The 19,645-nt window shown below is 36.9% G+C and overlaps 1 protein-coding gene across 2 annotated transcripts in view; it reads right to left on the bottom strand.

Annotated features, from left to right (window-relative positions):
* lrba (LPS-responsive vesicle trafficking, beach and anchor containing) overlaps nt 1–19,645 on the bottom strand; it is a 295,618-nt gene that overhangs the window by 178,008 nt on the left and 97,965 nt on the right. For both annotated transcript variants that reach the window (XM_077203247.1, XM_077203253.1), the window contains exons 26-33: nt 17,766–17,887; nt 16,267–16,374; nt 15,960–16,101; nt 15,494–15,839; nt 6,892–7,067; nt 2,873–2,951; nt 2,634–2,767; nt 1,171–1,232 (exon numbers count right to left, since the gene is read on the bottom strand). In XM_077203247.1, coding sequence (XP_077059362.1) covers nt 1,171–1,232; nt 2,634–2,767; nt 2,873–2,951; nt 6,892–7,067; nt 15,494–15,839; nt 15,960–16,101; nt 16,267–16,374; nt 17,766–17,887 — 1,169 coding nt within the window. The remainder of the gene's footprint in view (nt 1–1,170; nt 1,233–2,633; nt 2,768–2,872; nt 2,952–6,891; nt 7,068–15,493; nt 15,840–15,959; nt 16,102–16,266; nt 16,375–17,765; nt 17,888–19,645) is intronic.

The raw sequence follows: 19,645 nt of genomic DNA, 5'->3' as shown, positions 1-19,645 counted from the left end.
ATGGAACAATATACCTTTGACAGAGAGAATCTGCAGTTACTGTAAATGAACTAATATCTCTGTGATTGAAGATGAGAAACATTTCTTGTATGATTGTTCTTTGTACACGGATCTGCGTAAAAATATTTGAGTGATCTCACACTTGTGGGTGATGTTTGTGTTGATGTGTCACAGGTTTGTGAGTTGAAGCATGCATGGAGATTGGCATTGTATATATATCATGGAATGAAAAAAAGAGCATCTGTCATGCTATTGTGACTTTGGAACTATGGGCCGAGAGGCCGTGTATTCCTGAAATAAAAACAAACAAAACATTTGATAAATCACAGAACGGTGTTGACAATACATTTCTGCGCTACTGAATGTTTGTATGCGCGCGATCTGCACATGATGTGCGAGCTACTGTCTGTATGTGTGTGTGTTACAATGCAGAAGCTCATTAGTTTAGAAGGGCGATTAACATGTGTACAATAAGCTGTTTAAAACGTGCATTCACCCAATCAATTTTGAGCATCCAGATGTTATAATCAAAAATATCTTGTGGAGTGCTCTCGGAGAATGCATTTATTTGTCATTTTAACTGGTGGAAATGGAGCGTAAAAGTGGATTTCAAGATTTCTTATCCTGTTGCGCCATGACCAGCGACTAGTCGTGGGAGAGCATTAAAGTCAACTAGTCTGTGTAACCCCTAATATATAAACAATTTATATACACAATTGTATTTATTTATAAATACATTTTCCCGAAGTACAGATGTCTTCGAATATCTCCAAAGGGAGGATTCAGATTAGTTTGGGACAAAAAAAAACACACAAACGAACGAACAGAGCTCTGCTATCAATCCTTCATCCTACCCGCTTTAAAAAACTAGATGGGGAGGCAGATCGATCACAAAACACTATCAATGTTGCATTATCCTCTGTGACTGGCTATATTACCAAGACCGTTACACTGGGTCAAGACCCCTGACCTTTGAACTCACATCAACAGCATTAAGAAGGGCACTGTGGCCATTTTTCTGGACTTTTGTCTATACTCGGAGCTTAGCAAGACATGATTAGGGCTGGCAGTGTGAAGATAACACTGCAGCAATGGATTTATTAACAGTAAAGAGAAAGACAGAGAGGGGAAGGTGGAAAAATCTTGAGGAGAGATGGAGAAATGACTTACCTGGGAACACAGCAGCATGACCAGTTCAACCACAGAACTGCTGGACTTCATACACACAAGACCTGCAAACAAAAACACATAAAAACATTGAATTTTTTAGTTTCAGTAGGCAAAACTTCTAACCATTAATGATAAAGATTTCAGAACTCAACATGACTGATCTTAAATTTTGATTTCTTGAAATATGTCTCTAAATAAATAGCAGAGAAAATAATCACAAATAAGCAACAAATATGTTTTATTGATTCCATAGCAGTAGTCCTCCTGTTGTATCAGTAATTTTAGTATTATAGCCAAAGATTTATTTTTCTTATACAGTAAGTTTCAGTATATTTTAGACTTGAGTGCTGAATGAGGAATAATGTCAGCCAGTCATTATCACAAAATAAACCACAACAGGGTGACCTCCACCCTGACACAGGAGGATAATGACTATCTAACGGTAAAGTATCCTTAGCTTATTAATCAGCTACAAATAAACACGTGGATATTGAAGGAGGGTTCAGAATACAATTTTCTAAGAAGAGTGGTTAGTTATACACTGCTGCCATGGGCAAAGGTTATTATTCAGAAATATTTGATGGCTAAATATTGCACATGACCAAGATTATAAATCAAGAATATAATGATAATTGCATGCCACTGTAAAAAGACTGCTAATCATTTTTTTTTTTTTTTAATGATTCAGTTCTATGTGATTTCTAATTTCTAATTAAGTACTATTACGGGAAATGTTGATTTATTTTTTTGCCAATAAAAATATTTCTTTTTTCTCAACAGTGACTATTTTGCTGACACATGAACATTTGTGAGTGGCCAAATTCTGCACCATCTTGCGGGGTCAAAGAGTATTGATGACATTAATGAACCTACACGATGCTACTGTAAACTAATACATGTTTGAGCTTGTATTACATGAGACTAAATATGGTGAGCATATGTTCTATTGATCTGAAAAACAGCTTTAAAGAACTACATACACGAGAGAGAGAGATTTAACATAAAAGCTAAAGGTGAGAACAAACAGGAAGCTGGAGGAAAAGGAAGGAAGGAAGCATTTTTGTTTGAATTGGCCCTCTAAAGTCACCCTGCAGCTATTAATCAGCGTTTCATTTCTCTGGGTGGCAGTGGACAGTCCAAACACTCGTATGAGTGTGCTGACCTCTGACCCTGTGCTCTATAAAAGAACACTGCTATTATAATCAGTGAGTTAAAAGATACGTTCAGCCCCCATTTACAGCTTAAATCTGGTTAGAGGTGAGAGAGGGGGTGTGGGCGCTTTTTTAATATATTTTGGGAGTGATGAGATCTCTCTGTGTTTGTATGTGGTGTATTGAACCTCACTTCAAACCGTAACAAGAGTGCAGGCCTTTAGTGGTACTGAAACTATTAATACAACTTTGAGATGTATTTGTGTGAAATATTCTGCAAATATCAGTAATAAGAGCAGAAGAGTAGCTCACTGGTGCCCTCGATGAGTAGCTCCTGTCCGTGACTGCCCAGCAGTGTGCGAGAGAGGAACGGTGCGAAATCCACAAAAATCTCTCGGAGTAAAGGAGCAGCCTTCTCCAGAGCATGTTCCAATCTCTCTGAGATACTGAAAACACATACACAAACACACTTTAAAAAAGTGAACAGACTGTGAAATACCAGAGAAATATCAAATCAAATATATATTTCTGGAGAAAAAGGAAAAAAAGACCTCATGCTGGGGGCGGAGCTCTGGGTCACTGGGGGTAAGGCAGGGACAGATGGCAGGTTAGAGCTCGTGGAGGTTCCTCCTGCAGAGAATACAATCAGTAAAATACTCATTACAAATACATACACACTAAACAATACAGGGATCCAATAAGCTAGAACAAGCACATCTTCCATGAATAAATCTTCACTAATTCTACTGTTTAAAGCTGGGTGATATGAACGATAGATAATAATTTTGACATTTCTTGAGCTTAGAATTATATGGTTCTACCTCCACTTTTGGTCGAAATTGAGTTTTTGACAATCTTATCCATTAGGTGTTTATTAATATCTGTGTGGTGTTATTTTTTCTAAAAAATATATTTTGTTAGTAGTTATTAATAAAATAAAACGGTTCCATCTCACAAAACAGCAGGGATTTAAAAACTTTGATGCTCAATATCTCAGAACTACCCTAAACGGAGATAGAACTGTATAATTCTAAGCTCACGATTTATTTATTAGTATTATATACTATATGCTACTGTAGCCAATTGCAATAGAAATACAGTAAAATCTAAGAATTATAGTAAATCTAGTTTCTTTTTTAATAAGCACACAATAACAACAAGAATGCATTACATTGATCAAAAGCAACATTTATAATGCTACAAAAGATTACTATTTCAGTTAAATGCTAGTCTTTTGAACTTTCTACTCAAAGAATTTGGGGGGGAAATGTATAAAGGTTTCCGCAAAAGTATTAAGCAGCAAAAACAACATTGATAACAATTAAAAATGCCTGAGCACCAAATCTGCATTAGAATGGTTTTTGAAAGATCGTGTGACACTGAAGACTGAAGTTAAGGCTGCTGAAAATTCAGCTTTCCCATTACGGGAATAAATTACATTTTTTAAATATATTAAAATAGAAACCAGTTATTTTAAATTGAAATAATGTTTTACTGTGTGTATGATCAGATAAATGCAACCTGTGCTAGTCTGAGACTTCTTTAAAAAAAATTTTAAGGTATTTAAATTTAACATGACCAATTCAGAGTGATAATGCACATGATATCAGAGTTCAAATGAGATCAATCAGAGTTGAATCATGAATTTATCACTAGATACCGACAGTTTGAAGTGATGTCCCTAGAAATAAGCTCGGCAAACATCTAATACCATTTAGGCTAAGTTTATATAGCAAAAACACTTTACATAGCAACTTTATAGAACAACTTTTTATGCACAATCATTGTGAATGTACTGACAATTTTCATATTTTCCAGACCAACTAACAACCAAGTAAGATGACCCTTTCCTGCTGCTACTGTATCTACACGGTCATATAAAGGACAAGAGTGAAGATGTGCGTTGAAGCCCTGAAACCATGTGAAATGAGCTTTAGCTGAATGATTGCTCTGCTTTGGTTAGCATTCATGTAAAATAAGCATTAGAGCAGCTCTTACACTCCCCCTGATAAAACAGCCCATAAATTCATTAGGCCTGTGTGTGGCTGTGATTAGTGTACGAGTAATTATATGTCAATAAATTTAATCTTGCCCTGCAAGTGTCACATTTTGGGCTAGTAAAGGTCTTGGCAATATCACCCTTTCTCACAGGATATCACACCGCAATAAATCTGCATGCACTAATATCTCTACACACACACGTGGGGTCTCAGGGCAGGGATAACTCTAGCAGGATGACAGGCAGCATCGTGGAATGTTTCTGGCTGTGGGGACAGCAGCTCTTTAAGCACCAACATGTGCTTGTGCGGAGATGAAGTAGCCACTTCAAACAGCCCGGAGAAAATTAGCTTATCACTATTCAGCTGGGACCTGCCCCAATCCTCGCACATACATACACATGAGAACCATAAAGACACAGACAAGCTTACAACCTCAAGCATGAGATATAGGCTCATGAGTACACTAGTTCAAAGACAAGAAAAGCAAAAGGGAGCTAAAAACAATCCCTTCATGAACAAAGGATCATGTGTGCATGCAGATGTTGATTTCACTATACACTGTAAAATCTAACATTGCTCTTTCTAAAAATTTTTAGTTAACTTTACTTAATTTTCAATAATGTGTTGAACTGAATCTGTACTGTTTACATGCTATGCCTTCATTACTCAGAAAACACTAGTAAACATTACTTGACTGGTTTGAGTAACATTTTGCCAAAGCAAAAAAAAAAAAAAAAAAAGGCAGGCGGGGCAAATGGTTTTTAATGCGGGGCAATTCTTAATAGACTTTTCATTAATTTCTTCCACTTCTGCAGTCATTGTTCTTAGTAGCATACGCTCATTTTCCAGTCATCTTGAATGTTATTGTCAATACAACTAAACATTTTGGAAGAACGTCACATAAGTTGACTTCATAAATTCATGTTGATTTCCTAAAATTTCTCACCATTATTGTGATTAGTGTTCCCTTTGGTTGGGCAATTGGAACTTCATTTATATTATTGTGATTCTCTTCCAATAGATGCAGTGATGCAACAAGAAATCACAGTTAATTGATGTCAAAGGAAGTGAAGTAATAAATATTATATATATTTATACTTAAATTATTTCCATGTTCTTAATGAATGTATTAATGATGTATAACATAACTATATTTCATGTTTAATAATGATCTTTTAACATTTTATTGCTAACACGTATGGCATAAACTTTTAATTGGGTTGATATAATCCCTCTATATTTGTGACAATATCTTGCAATTTTGCTTGAGTCACAAACAGACTTCAACATTCAGCATTTAACCACAACAATGGTAACAAGTTTTTTTTTTAATTAATTTAATTAATTACACCATTACAATTTTATTTGGGGCCTCTTGTCAGTATAACCCCAATAATGATAGCAAATAAAATTTTAATGGTAAAATAAAGCCAAAAATGGTAAAACAACGCAATTAATTTATTCATGCCGCAATGCACTCTGGGAGTACACTTCCTCAGATCACAGATAGAATTAAGTTGACAAAACTTAAATAGATTAAGTAAGAAGAACTTGATGTAATTTAAGTTATGCTTACTTCATTAAATTAAGGCCACAAGTTTGCACAATTGAATTAAGTAAACTGAACAAATTTGTTTTTATGGTGTATTAGAAAGGACATAGATGCAATGGTTTTAGACAGAGGTGATGACGTTGGCTACAATTCAATTCCAACCTCTAATCATCTCACAAACTTGTTGATATGATTAGATTTAATGAAAAACATGATTTGGACGATGTACCATGATTTTAAATTGTGAAGACCACTTCAGATGACCTTAAGTTGGTTTAACTAAATCTGTGAGGGCTGTTTTTTTTTAATCATTCAATACATTAACTAACAATGAGCAATACATTTGTTAATCTTTGTTGGCCTTAGTTAATAAAAATACAACTGTTCGTTGTTAGTCCATGTTAGTTCAGGTCCATGAAATAATATGAACAGATACAACTTTTGATTTTAACAATATACTGTATTAGTAAATGTTGAAATTATCATCAGCTAAGATTGATAAAAAAAAAAATGTAAAAGCATTTTTCCTTGTTACTTCATGTTAACTAATGTTAACAAATTGAACCTAATTATAAATGGTTACCGATTACATTTTTAAAAGAAAATAGAAAACAGATATTTTAATTTGTAACAATATTTCACACTGTTACCATTTTTACTGTATTTACTGTACTGTATGAGCATAAGACTTCTCTTGAACAGTAGTGTATATTTATATTTTATTTATAGAGGATTTGTATTGCTCTGGAAACTTTCCAGATATCACAAAACCAGAAATCTGGTCCTGGAACATCTTTAAATCATCAAAACGAATAAATTAGTAGTTGGGTTATAATCTCAGGTCTGATTAATTGTAATATACAGTACAGTGATTGTAAAGAACAGAACACATGACTGATTCATATTAATATCCTTTACTGGGATTGAGATATGAATTTCTATAACTGAGGTACCAGCACTTGGGTAATGTGTAGGTAACAGTGTAGACATGATCATTCATGAAGACGTCCCCACTCACCTGGGGCGGACTCTGTGCTTTGAACAGTATCTCCTGCGGACACCACCGACACACTGTCGACTGGAGTTCCACCTGAGGATGCAGCAGTGGCTGATGGGACGGATGTGGCTGTGGAGACTGTGCTCATTCCTGGTGAGGGAGCCCCGCCCGCTTTCTTGGGTGCAACAACAACACTCCTGTGAAAGAAGACAAAAGATTTCCATTTCAAATAAATGCTGTTCTTTTGAACTTTCTATTCACCAAAAAATCCTTTACTGTCAATAAAATAATCAAATAAATGCCGCCTTGGTGAGCATTAAAGACTTCTTTCAAAAACATTTAAAACAAATGTTAACAACCTCTAACTTTTGAACAGTAATGTATATATTATTATTTAAAAAGAAATTCTTATTTTTTAGTTTTTTGAGGGGTAGAATGGAATAGTTTTAAAGAATTTGATCCTTAGATTAGTCTTTTTTAATGTCTAACAAGCAGCAGTGGAAAATAGACTCTGCTCTGGTAAATACACAGAGTAAGAGAATCAAGTACTCAGTCAAAAAACCATTAGCTCTTGTTCCATCGTCGACCCTGTAACGATGAGACTGATGATGTCGGCTAAATATGCCGCACATAATGTGATTTAGTATAAAAAGCCGCCCAGCTCACACAACACAAGAAGCCCATTTACCGTGTTAGTGTAATTAGAGCCCTGTTTCCCTGACATAGAATATTCCATAATGGCAGCATCTATCTTCCGACCAATCAATGGCCTCCCAGCTCCTGTCACTCAGAGCTCTAAACTTTGTGATTGATTAAAGTTGGCGGTGTGTTATGGTCTAGTAACTACTGCGTGTCGCAGTACAGTGTCATATCTTGTGATGATCCCATAAACAAGTTGATTTGCGGTTAGGTGAAGACTGAAGGACTGAACATTTCTTCAAAATACAGGTTCATCCTAAAGTTGGTGTGTGCACAGTCTCAGTCAAACATTTGGACACACTTGACTGAATGTATAATTTCCCATGATCTTAAAAACGATATGATCTTATTATTTATGCTTAAATGCTTGAAATTTGTTTTCTAGACATGTATAATATTCAGTTATATTTTGATATGATTCTCATATGGACCGGAGTTACAAGAGAAAAGTGAAAAAGTGCAGTCAGAAACACTATTTATTAGGTGTGCAATTGCGAAAAATATTTTCCATTCAAAATTCAGACATTGAGTTGTTTTGAACTATGCATAGTACTGTATGTGATTTAATAATCACACAATATATAATAACATTTCCATTTGGGTCTAAATTTATGCCTCTTTTGCAGGTGAAGTGATGCAATCAGAAGACTATCGTGGGTATCTATCTATAAGGATATCTATCATGCTCCTCATCCTGCCGTTTACCAATTGGCTGGATATGATTTTTAAATGAACAAAGTTGTTTACTTGGACATATACGGTTGTTGCACTATTGCATACTAGATTGTATTGTAATGTTTTAGCTATGCACAACATACGCACACATCCAAACAACGCAAGTATCAAGGACGTAATAGCAAACAAATTAGAAAGGATTACAAGGGAAATGTGAAGAAAAAAAAACATAGCCAGAAACCTTATTTAGGTGTACAATTCAGACATTTTTTATTTGACATTGGGAATTCGTAAGTCAAAAATTGTATTGTTTTATGTGGCCAAGAAAGTGAAGGAAATCAGCCAACAAGTAACTAGCATACATAGGAACCTTCAAGACATTAGATACGCCTATACGACCCAGATTCCCTTTCGAGAGGTCTCTCGTATTGCGTAAGTTGTGTAACGCAGTGCAACAGCACAGCAGACATATAGCTGAGCATCTAACGCGCTCATTGGCTGTGCTGAGGCAACTGCACGAATCTATGACAAGTTCGCTAAGATGCGCGAACCAATCAGGTCACTTCGCGCCAGAATGCGGCAGAGCCCGCCAGTATGGGCATGGCTTATAGCTATATAAGCCCCCATTTTCACCATAGAATTCAGATTTAATCTCCTTCAGCAAGTTCCTCTTCGCTGACCTCCGGTTGAGAAGCCTTCACCGCCACTGTCGAAAAGCCTTCAGCGGAACAAGCCACCTGATAAGCAGTTCTGAGGACGCTGGGTTCCTGGTTTTCACTGGACGCCGCCTTCAGCCCGCTGTTCTGCTGTGCCATCCGGCACGCATATATCATTTTAAGAAAAACTAAGTGTGTTCGCCGCTGCGACTCACTATCTAAAAGAGCAATTTTCTAGGCGTTGTTTCAAATGCCTCAACCCACGCGAAGCGGGCTGGACGAATGGTTCCTGCAAGGGCACTGACAGGCCCCTCAGCAGAGACCCGCCACTTTCTTTCCTGAGGTACACGACAAGCTAACGAAGTCGTGGAAAGTGCCGCATTCAGCTCCTTTCAAACCCTTCACCTCCTCAAAGCTCTCGATTGTTGGCGCTGTGGAGAAAGCATATGAGAAAATGCAACTACATGTCAACTTATTCTAACCCTAACCCTACCAGTCTACTAATACTCGACCAATACTCTAATGAGAGTTACTAGACATGAAGGTGCAATGTTACTTATAGACAACAGAATGTGTTAAAGGGACCATCAAAATAAAGTGAAACTGAAATATCTCCTTCAGCGAGACGACAGCAGTTCTCAGACCCCCAAGCTTCGGCAAAATTCCTAGCCCCGAATGACAGGAAGGAAAAGAGAGTGTTTGAGTCCCGCCGCGGCTGGACCACCCTCCATAAAGCCTTTTACACATCTCCCAGTCCCCTCTTTAGTTCAGGCGGCTGGAGATGCCAACAGTGCAGTCAACGAGTCTGTATTAAAACATGCACGCCTGCAAACAAACGCCATCTTAGCCAACTCGCCGTAGGTTTGTGCAGTTGCCTCAGCACAGCCAATGAGCGTGCTAGACACTCAGCTATATGTCTGCTGTGCATCTGCACTGCATTTTAAAAATTTGGCTTCATATTCTCGAGAAAAGGAGTTTTCCATAGCGTTAGCTAACTTACGCAATACTAGTTCCCTACTCTCAGGGATCCGAGGTTACGTTAGTAATCGAGACATTTCTTCACATGACGCTGGTTGAGAAAGTGTCTCTAGGCTAAAAGATGAAATGGTTTTGATTTGTTTGTCATTTGCCCATTTGTGTTATAACACAGTTTTGATGATTCACAATTATTCAAAAATGTTAAAGTAAATAATAGGTGTGTCCAAAGATTAGACTACTGTACCTAAAATGACTAATTATTTTGTTAAAAAATGAAAAGTCTCATTAAAGAAAAGAATGCATGTTGATGTAAACCAGGGTGGAAACTTAAGTAACCACGGTAACACTTCCATAATAACATATGGTAAAAAGTTATAATACAAAGAACGCATCAGTATTTAAGGGCTTTCATAATGATGTCATGGCTTTCTGTTGCACTCTACATTGTCTAGAGGTAAAAATGGAAATGGTTCATATCAGCTGAAAGCCCTGACAGTGCTCTGGCCTTTCAGAGCGGCTAGTGTTCAGTTTATCAGTGCTGACAGAAGGGGTAATGCTACGCAGTCACCAGCTCCTCTCCAGAACACATCCATAGAGACGCTACAGACTGAGGAGGCACGATAGCATCAGATAAGAGCCATCTAGGACAGACTGCTTCAAACGTCCCACTGGAAGTTGCCTAGAAGTTAAAGCACAGGAATGAGAGTTCTCACACCATTTCTACACTTCTGATGTCTCCTTGACTTGAAAATAGCCAGTCCAAGAAAACGAAAGAGGAATTTGTAAACTGGAAGGCTTGCGGTATCATGCTCATGACATCAGCATTAGCTGTACCACAGTTCACTGTTCCAAAAACTCTATTAGAGCGCATTCCAGTTCTCTCTCAAGTGCATGTTTAGCGCTGACCGCTGGTGGGATGGTGGGGGTGGATGGCTGCTGACGGAGGGGGGGTGAGCGGCTGCAGATCCATCTGCTCAAAGGCGCAGGTTTTAAATTATTCAGCACACCATTAGCCACACTTAGCCCCAACTCACTACTGCTGTCAATTAATCAGAGCTGCCAGGTGTATACCACCAGATGAGAGGCCAGTGCTGACCAGCGTCCATGGAGTTTGGATTTCAGATGCTGAATTATTTAGCAGTTTTAACCAACACTCTTGGAGACGACATGTAAACAGCATGTTTCCCGTAATCTGCACGAATGTGAGATCGGGTGTGAGGAAATGTGTGCGAGAACCTGATCTTACTGGACATGAATCGACTTTTTGTGCTGATGTTCAACAAGGGCTGAACAATCAGCTTCCTCACGCAGAAAAAAAATAAAATGCTGCTTTAAATTAGCCCTGCTGGTTGTAAGCTTAATACTGTGTTGTTTTATTGTTTAAGGCAATTAAAGTACCTACAAAGAAATAAATATATCCTTTGGTGTCATCTTTGGAGGTTAGGCTACAAAGATGATACCAGAAATATCAGCTTCATGTAATAGATAAAACAGACGAGACTTTTAAATTTTGTCAGTATTCCATTGTCATATTCATTTTACTATAACTGAAATGGCATATCTTAGCCAAATATAAATAAACAAATATCCATGTTAGTTAGACAGCCAATGTGGTGACAATCTAGTTATAACTGGATTACCTTGAGAGTGTAAGTTTTAATTAATATATTTAATTATCCAAATTTTTCATCTAATTTTTATACATTACATCAGTAATTTCACTATCTCTGTGAGATCCTAACCCTTTCTCCGCCCATACTTATTTGGTGACGTGTAAATCAAATTCAAGTCATTATGACACCATTCGCTGGTTTCTGGATCCTATCAGCAAATATTTGCAGACTTCATGTCAAAACAAAAGCGGGGTAAGAAAGACGTATGGTGAAATCAGGATGTCGTTGATAGTAAATAAAATTAACGTCTGTTTTACCCTTGACCCCAGTCCTGTTTTATCTGGGAGACCCTGTATTTTTTCCATATATAACACTCGTAAATCCCCAGGGATTCAATCACACCATCCTGGGTGTTCCGACATACATTCTGTTAAGCAAGCATGCATGCATGCCGGCACAGAGTATAACTTCAGTGAAGCTCTGTGTACATAGTATGAATGGAGTTAAATGCAGCAACACTAATCACACTTCAGTAAAGGGAACAGCGGGAGAATTCATCGCTCTGGGTTTGAAATATTTGGTTGGTATTTTTTGTCATATGTGTAGTGGAAGAGTGCAACGGAAAACATCTCAAAATAGTCAAATCAATGAAATGAGACAAAAAAACATGACTCAAAATTATATAGAGAGAGCTGTAAAAGGAGAGAGAAGCGAGAATGAATTGAGGACAGGACAAGTGAGTGTGTGTTGAAGAGGGAAAGTGTGTAAATGGATTTGGAGAAAAGCAGACTCAGATCTGGAGTCATCCAGATAACTCGGCACCTCTCCGCTGGGGGGAATCCTAAGAGGAGATAAGACTTTCCCTTGCACTCTGGAGTAAAATAACTGCGAAGAAGCAGATGAGTACGGCCCAGTTGGATCGAAGGCAGGTGCTGGGAAAAGCCCAGAGTATATTGTTAGATGATTTTCACCCCATGCACCATGAGTTTCACCTCCTCCCCCCTCTGGTTTTCATTCTTTTTGTGTGTGTGTTTGTGTGTTTGTATGTGTGTGTGTGTGTGTGTGTGTGTGTGTGTGTGTGTGTGTGTGTGTGTGTGTGTGTGTGTGTGTGTGTGTGTGTGTGTGTGTGTGTGTGTGTGTGTGTGTGTGTGTGTGTGTGTGTGTGTGTGTGTGTGTGAAGATATTATGTTATATGAAGATATTATTTATATGTTGGTATTGTATGCTACAACCCAATTGCCCTTGGGAAATTAAAAAAGATGAACTGAACACTATGGAGAATGGGAATTTGACGTCCTATGTGACATACTCCATTTAAAATAATTTTAAGCAGCATTTTGATCATTATTTTATTATGCACACAGACTTAATAACTTATCTAATAACTTATTAGCTACATATGTGAACAAAAAAAATGTCATTTCAATTATTACACATATATTAATTCAATCAAATACAATTTATTTAAATACTTTTAAAATGTAATTTTTCATCTTAGTACTCTTTAAAGTGAATTCTTAAAGCAAGCCACAGCAACTAAAACACACACATACTGTACGTTCAGATCAATTTAAATTATTTTGAATAGAAAATACTGATGTTGAAAAAAAGCCGAAGAATGGAAAAAGGAACACAGGAGTCGAATTAGACCAAAATGATAAACTGAATTGGTGTAAGACCGGTAAAAAAAAAGTATGAGTCAAGGCTTGTTCACACCAAGACAAATACTCAAAATTTGGTATAAAATTTTAATTGAATCAATGGATGTTATTTATTTACATTCCGTCAATAATACAGAATTTCTTTTTACAGAGGTTTTCTAATGTATTTTCCATCGCACTATGAAAAAACCAACCAACAAATAAGATTGACACTTTTGATCACATGTTCAGAGCTGCTGCTGTTAGATAAAACTATGACTAAGCGACAGTAAATAGCAGGGGGATAATATGGAACCCGCATAAACTGTTTTATTTTTTTATTTTAGTTAAGTAAATTTAATTTACTGCGGTTTTCCAACTTATTTGTCCAATTTATTTGAATAGACAAAATTTTAACTTTTGGTAGTAAGTAAAACATTAAAAAAAAACATGCTAAAAAGAAACAAAATATAATGAATTGAGATTTTTTTTACAGTGTACAATAAACCATAAACACCACAGCAAATCCAAAAATCTGGATGGCTGTTTGAAAACGTAAATTATGTTTGACTTTCTTGTCTGTGACGAGCAGAAATACAACTTTTGGTTTGTCAACAACAACTGCTTGTCTATATTCACCACCTACTGCCAGAGAGTGAATTTGCATTTTCATTCAGCCCGTTGGGTCTGAACATACACATACACTGAACAAGCATTCAGAAATTAGACTGAATTTTAGTGCCAAACATTTGTATTGTTGGGAATAGGACTTGGTTTGACCAAAGACATTATGGAGGACCAAGTCCTTTCAAAATGTCTTTATTTCTCAGAGGTGGTGGCAGAAGCGAGCTGCAGTGAATGTTGGTTGCTTTGAGCTAATCCTCTGCGGGAGCCAGCATAATCCCTGTCCTGATACCAGCAGCGCTGTGATACCTGACAGAGCATTCCTCAGATAAAACACAAGGCCAGATCAGAGGGATGTCTCACAGATGCCCAGAGGAAAAAGAAAGGAGAAAAGATGTGAGAGAGTAGGAGGAAAACAGAAAGAAGATGGCATGGCAAACTGCTTTCCATTTCCAACACAAAAGCAAAATCTCCCATTTTTATTTCTTCAGTCTCTCCTTTTTTCTTTTTGTAATAATCCCTCTCTGGTTATGACAGACTTACACACAGACAATGCAGCAAATAAAAACCAGACACTGTAGACGTCCGCCAACACATAGCAATGGATCTGGTTTCCCAAAGCACCCCACCCTCCCCATGGAGCAGCAGTTACACTAAACTCTTTAAAAAACAGACAAGAGATGTAAAGGAAGAAAGAAAAAAAACTTCACAAAACCACTTATATACACTACCATTCAAAATGTTGGTGCAAGATATTCTTTTTAAAGAAATTAATACTTAGCAAGAATTCGCTAAATTGAAATTGAAAAGTCATAGTAACAGTTATCTACTGTTCATTGATAATAATAAGAAATGTTTCTTGAGCAGCAAATCAGCATATTAGACTGATTTTGAAGTATTATGTGACAAAGAATACTGGAGTAATGGCTTTGCCAGTCTTCCAGCTTTGCCATCACAAGAATAAATTATATTAAAACAGAAAGTTATGTAAATTATAAAAATATTTCATAATATATCTGTTTTACTCTATTTTTGATCAAATAAATTTAGTCTTGGTGAGAAAAAGAGACTTTTTAGAGAGAGAGAGAGAGAGAGAGAGAGAGGAGAGAGAGGAGAGAGAGAGAGAGGAGAGAGAGAGAGAGAGAGAGAGAGAGAGAGAGAGAGAGAGAGAGAGAGAGAGAGAGAGAAAGAGAGAGAGAGAAAGAGACACACTCTGAATAAAATTCAATTCTGTTTTTAAAACTACACGTCATGCAAATTTAATATTCATATTTTCAGTCTTGTTAGATATTAGACAAAAAGTAGCATAACTGTAGTGTTTTTGTTGTTGTTTCTTACAATAACCATTTCTGCCCTAACATACAGACACAAATCCACTGGTGGAGGAATGGACAAGTGGATGTGTATGCGTCTCCTGAGGCCCGTTTTGATGGGCTCTGCTCTTGTAAGGCTGTTTGTTTGTCTGTAAAACGGCACACTTTCAAAGCAGTCGTCAGACACTCTTTGAGGGTGTCCATCATAAAATACACACAGACCGCTGCCATAGCACACTCTGAGAGAAAACTTTTTCTTTTCTTTTTTTTCTTTTTTTACATGAACACAGACAAAATGTGTGGACAAAGAACAACAGATATAAAATAAATAAAAGTAAACGGGGGTAGAAGCTTTTGTTATAGCAAAGCATTTACATCAATGTGCAAAGACTGGCCAGTGAAAATTCATTCTAAAGGCCACTCACCTGTCAAAGGAGTGGAACTGGACGGACGGGTCACGGGAGGCATCACCCACTGCACCCAGAAACCCAGGCGGTATAAGGCTGGGGTCCACCATGATGTCACCAGAGGGTGCGCTAACGAGACTTCTCAAAATATCCTTGACATTGACGTTTTTTCCTTTGCTGTCTCTATTAGTGACCTCAGAGCCTCTCCTGACTTCAGAGGACAAAGTAGACAAGGCTTCAGATACAGCGTCCGGGCCGGTTCGTGTCTCAGCATCACTGGGGATGGCTGAAGTCTTCTCACCCTCAATGCTAGAGTCTTGACGATAAGGAGACAAACCGTTCTCGAGATCAGACTGAACACTCTCTGAAATAAAAAATAAAAACACTAGTCCACTCCTCAAAACACAGAATACATGTGTATCTGTTCTGTAGGTTCTCTAGGTTTAATCTTGCAGCAGTGATGTGTGTGGGTTCAGGTGGTCACCTGTGCTCCTGATGGACTGTGAGCGCTGGGCGTTTCTTTTGTCATTGTGTGGCTCCAGTATATCTCGATATTTGGATACCATGAGTACAGAGATGAAGTAGACCACTGCCAGGGCCAAGAACTGAGCCTGTTTACTGTCCTCCTAAAGCACAGAACACAGCAAAACAATTTACAATTAATTTGGAATATTTGATAAACTAGCTAAACTAGCAATGCATGAAAGCATTATCATTAAAGCATTAGCAAAAATGAAGCATTAGCTGAGTGCAAGAGATGTTGAATATAAGTACTGAGTGAAGAGACTCACTATGTCTCTGAACACAACAGCACGGAGACGATTGATGTCCATGTCCTGCAAAAGATGGTCTAAATCACTGATAGGAGACATCCCTCCAGTCACCATGTCCACAGGACTCTGCAAAACACACAAACTCAGTTCACAAAGTCTCATTCAGTCTGTCAGCTAGGGCTGGGTATTATTCAAAAATGTTCAATATCGATACCATGACTTCGATACCGCTTCCTAAACGATCCTTTTTTTCGATACCAATTTTATGAACAGATAATGTTATAGCAAAGGCTGTAACATTAATGTGAAGAGGGAAAAAAACAAGAACTGAACTGTAAACTGTTAATGCAGGAAACCTTAAGGAAAAGCACACTTTACAAGATGCCTAGTTTACCTGTTTAATTTAACAGCAATTTATTCACGGTTTAACAAAAATTACAAACTTAATGTTTTTTTTTGTTGGGGGGGGGGGGGGGGTTAATCCATTTTAACCCAGTTCTGTGCTTTCCGTTTAATTTTGTCAATATTCCGATTTAATGGTTGAATCAAAAACATATCTAATCAAATGAAGGCATAAAACATTAATTTAACTTTTATTAAAATGAAAATCAAACAAGCTCTTTAATTTGTTGGCAAACAAGTGCTACACAACAGAGGTTTACTGACTGTTAAAATTATAACATGGAAGAAAATTTGTTTTTAATAATATTTGTATTATTATTATTATTAGTAGTAGTAGTAGTATTACATTAAGATGAACATTATACTGTACAAGAGTAATATATTTCTTTTAAGTTAAACCAAGACCTTCTTCTGTGATGTGATGATAGTTTCTCTCAAATTAAATGTTGTCAAAGTGAAAATATGTTCTGCTTCAATGAATGGCCCAGGCACGCGGATCCCTTTATTACACCGCATGTGTGATGCACGCGGTGCTTGTCTGCGCCATTCGTACATTGCGGTGACCGCGTGCTGTTGCCATCAAGCCGACATAAACTAGTGTTTTTCCTGGATGCCTCGTCACAGCCAGCACTTGATTTGGGCACATCACACATGCTACATGCTTAGTGTTTCACTGACGTTGACTAGATTAACCCCTCAGATATCGAAATTTGGTACAGAGTGACAAGACATTTTTTTTGATACTTGATGGTATCGAGATAATTCAGTCGGTGCCTAAAAAGTATCGAACTTGATACCCAGCCCAACTGTCAGCTCAGCACGAATAAATTTCCCCACTGCTCTAATATCTGATATCAGTTGGATTTTATAAAGATAGGGAGTCTTTTGTTTTGCTGTTCCACATTTAGACAGCTCAGAGGCACAAGGGCAATAATGCAACAGTTTTGGAAAGATTTTAAATAATAGATGAGCTGTGAGTGTGGAGTGTAGGTTACACAACACATTCAGGAAGAATTTTTTTTTTTTACTGGAACTGTAAGAATCAAACCTTTTTAAAATTACCATCTGGACAGTAGAGAGAGAGAGAGGTATCCTTGGCATGATGTTGAACTTGCCTGTGCTGCTATAGACTTGGTGGCTCCCAGAAGGCTTTGCTGTCCACGGCTGCTCTCTGCACCAGACTTACCCAGAGTGTGCTGCTGACATTCCAGACAGTTTCTCACAGCCATCGCACACACTGAGGTGGAGAAAGTGTATGAGAGAGGGACAGACAGAGAGAGACTGTGAGACAGAGAGGCAACTGAGAGGTAGAAATACAGGGGAAAAGACAACCTCATAGAGATGAAAGGGTACTAGAATGAAAAGATATATAGACTAAAAGAAACATGACATACAAGAAGGTCAAAGCATGACGATGAAAAGGGGCTTAAAATACCACCTTATGAGTGAACCACTGAAAACTGGAGCCATAAGTATATTAAGAAACATGTACATTTCTAAGAAGCTAACAGTGTTTTGTGTGTTGCTACATAGTAGTGTGGTGTTCTGGATGGTTTCTAGGGAGTCACCTGGCGGCTGAAAGAGGGTTGCTTACTGTCAAAGTCAAAAAAGTCCAAGTCACTATGATATTTTAGATGCTAGATATGGCTCAGGTTCCTCCTTTAATGTGCAAGTCTAAGGGATGTTTTAACGTCCACCTGGAAGATCGTCATAAATCAGATCGCTTAGAAAAGTAATGGCACACCTCTCTTCAACAAGCTGCATGATTTTAGGTATCATGCATGTCTGCAGCACAAACGGTGTAGGATGAGTTAAACGACACTAGTGTTCAAAGTTTTTTTTCATAAGAAATTATAACAGATTCAGCAAGGACACATAAATTGATCAAAAGTGACAATAAATGCTACTTTTTCAAACTTTCTATTCGTCATGAAATCCTGAGAAATTGCATTACAGTTTCCACAAATATATATTAAGCAGCATAACTGTGTTTAACATAGACAATAAGAAATCAACATATTAGAATGATTTCAGAAGGATCATGTGACACTGACGACTGGATTAATGGCTGTTGAAAATTCAGCTTTGCCATCAGCAATAAATTACATTTAAAATATATAAAAATAGAGTTATTTTAAATTGTAATAATATTTTCAGTATTTTTGGTCAAATAAATGCACAAGAGTGGTGAGCATAAGAAACTTTCAAAAACTGTAACAACCCCAAACATTTGAATGCTAGTGTACGTTGAGAGGTTTGTTCAAAAACGTATAGGAGCATAAAAGTGATGTTTGCCTTAGCAATAGAGATGCATCGATATTAAAATTATTTAATATACCGATAAGCAATAATTACTTTTTCAAGTATGGATGACAATTGATAAATTGCCAGTTTTAAAATGTATAATTTTATTATAACTATTTTGTCTAAATAGACTAGAAGTAAAACACAAATATATATATATATATATATATATATATATATATATATATATATATAAATGAATAATGGATATTCATTTTTAATTACAGATTACATTTAAGAGTCTTTTTTAATTATTTATGTTTTTTTATTAGTGTTTTCAAAGAGTGTTAGATAATGGCAAAGGTAATCTAAATGAACATGCACAATTAAATACTGGCCAATATATAACCAATATTTACTTACACAGATAAATTAAAATATTAAAATATCTCTAATATTGGCTGGTAACTAATATGATACCAATATATCATGCATCACTACTTAACAAGTAACACTAAAAATAAACAAACAGTGAACAATGATACAAAAACAAAATATATTAATAATTCTTCTCAAAGACATAACAGTCGTGTAGAGTTAAAAAAGAAAAACATGTTAAACTGTATGAGGTTTGCAAAACAGATGACATGGCTTATTCTGTTTAATCATTTTGGCCGGTTTCCCACCACCATGGTGCAGAAAAAAATCATCTTACTGCATTTAATTTGATGTATTGCACGCTATATGTAAG

Source organism: Siphateles boraxobius, unplaced genomic scaffold (genome assembly GCF_051911475.1).
Source record: "Siphateles boraxobius isolate OS27281-9 unplaced genomic scaffold, OSU_SipBor_1 119, whole genome shotgun sequence".
Taxonomy (NCBI): domain Eukaryota; kingdom Metazoa; phylum Chordata; class Actinopteri; order Cypriniformes; family Leuciscidae; genus Siphateles; species Siphateles boraxobius.
This window is presented reverse-complemented; position numbering and strand designations above follow the sequence as displayed.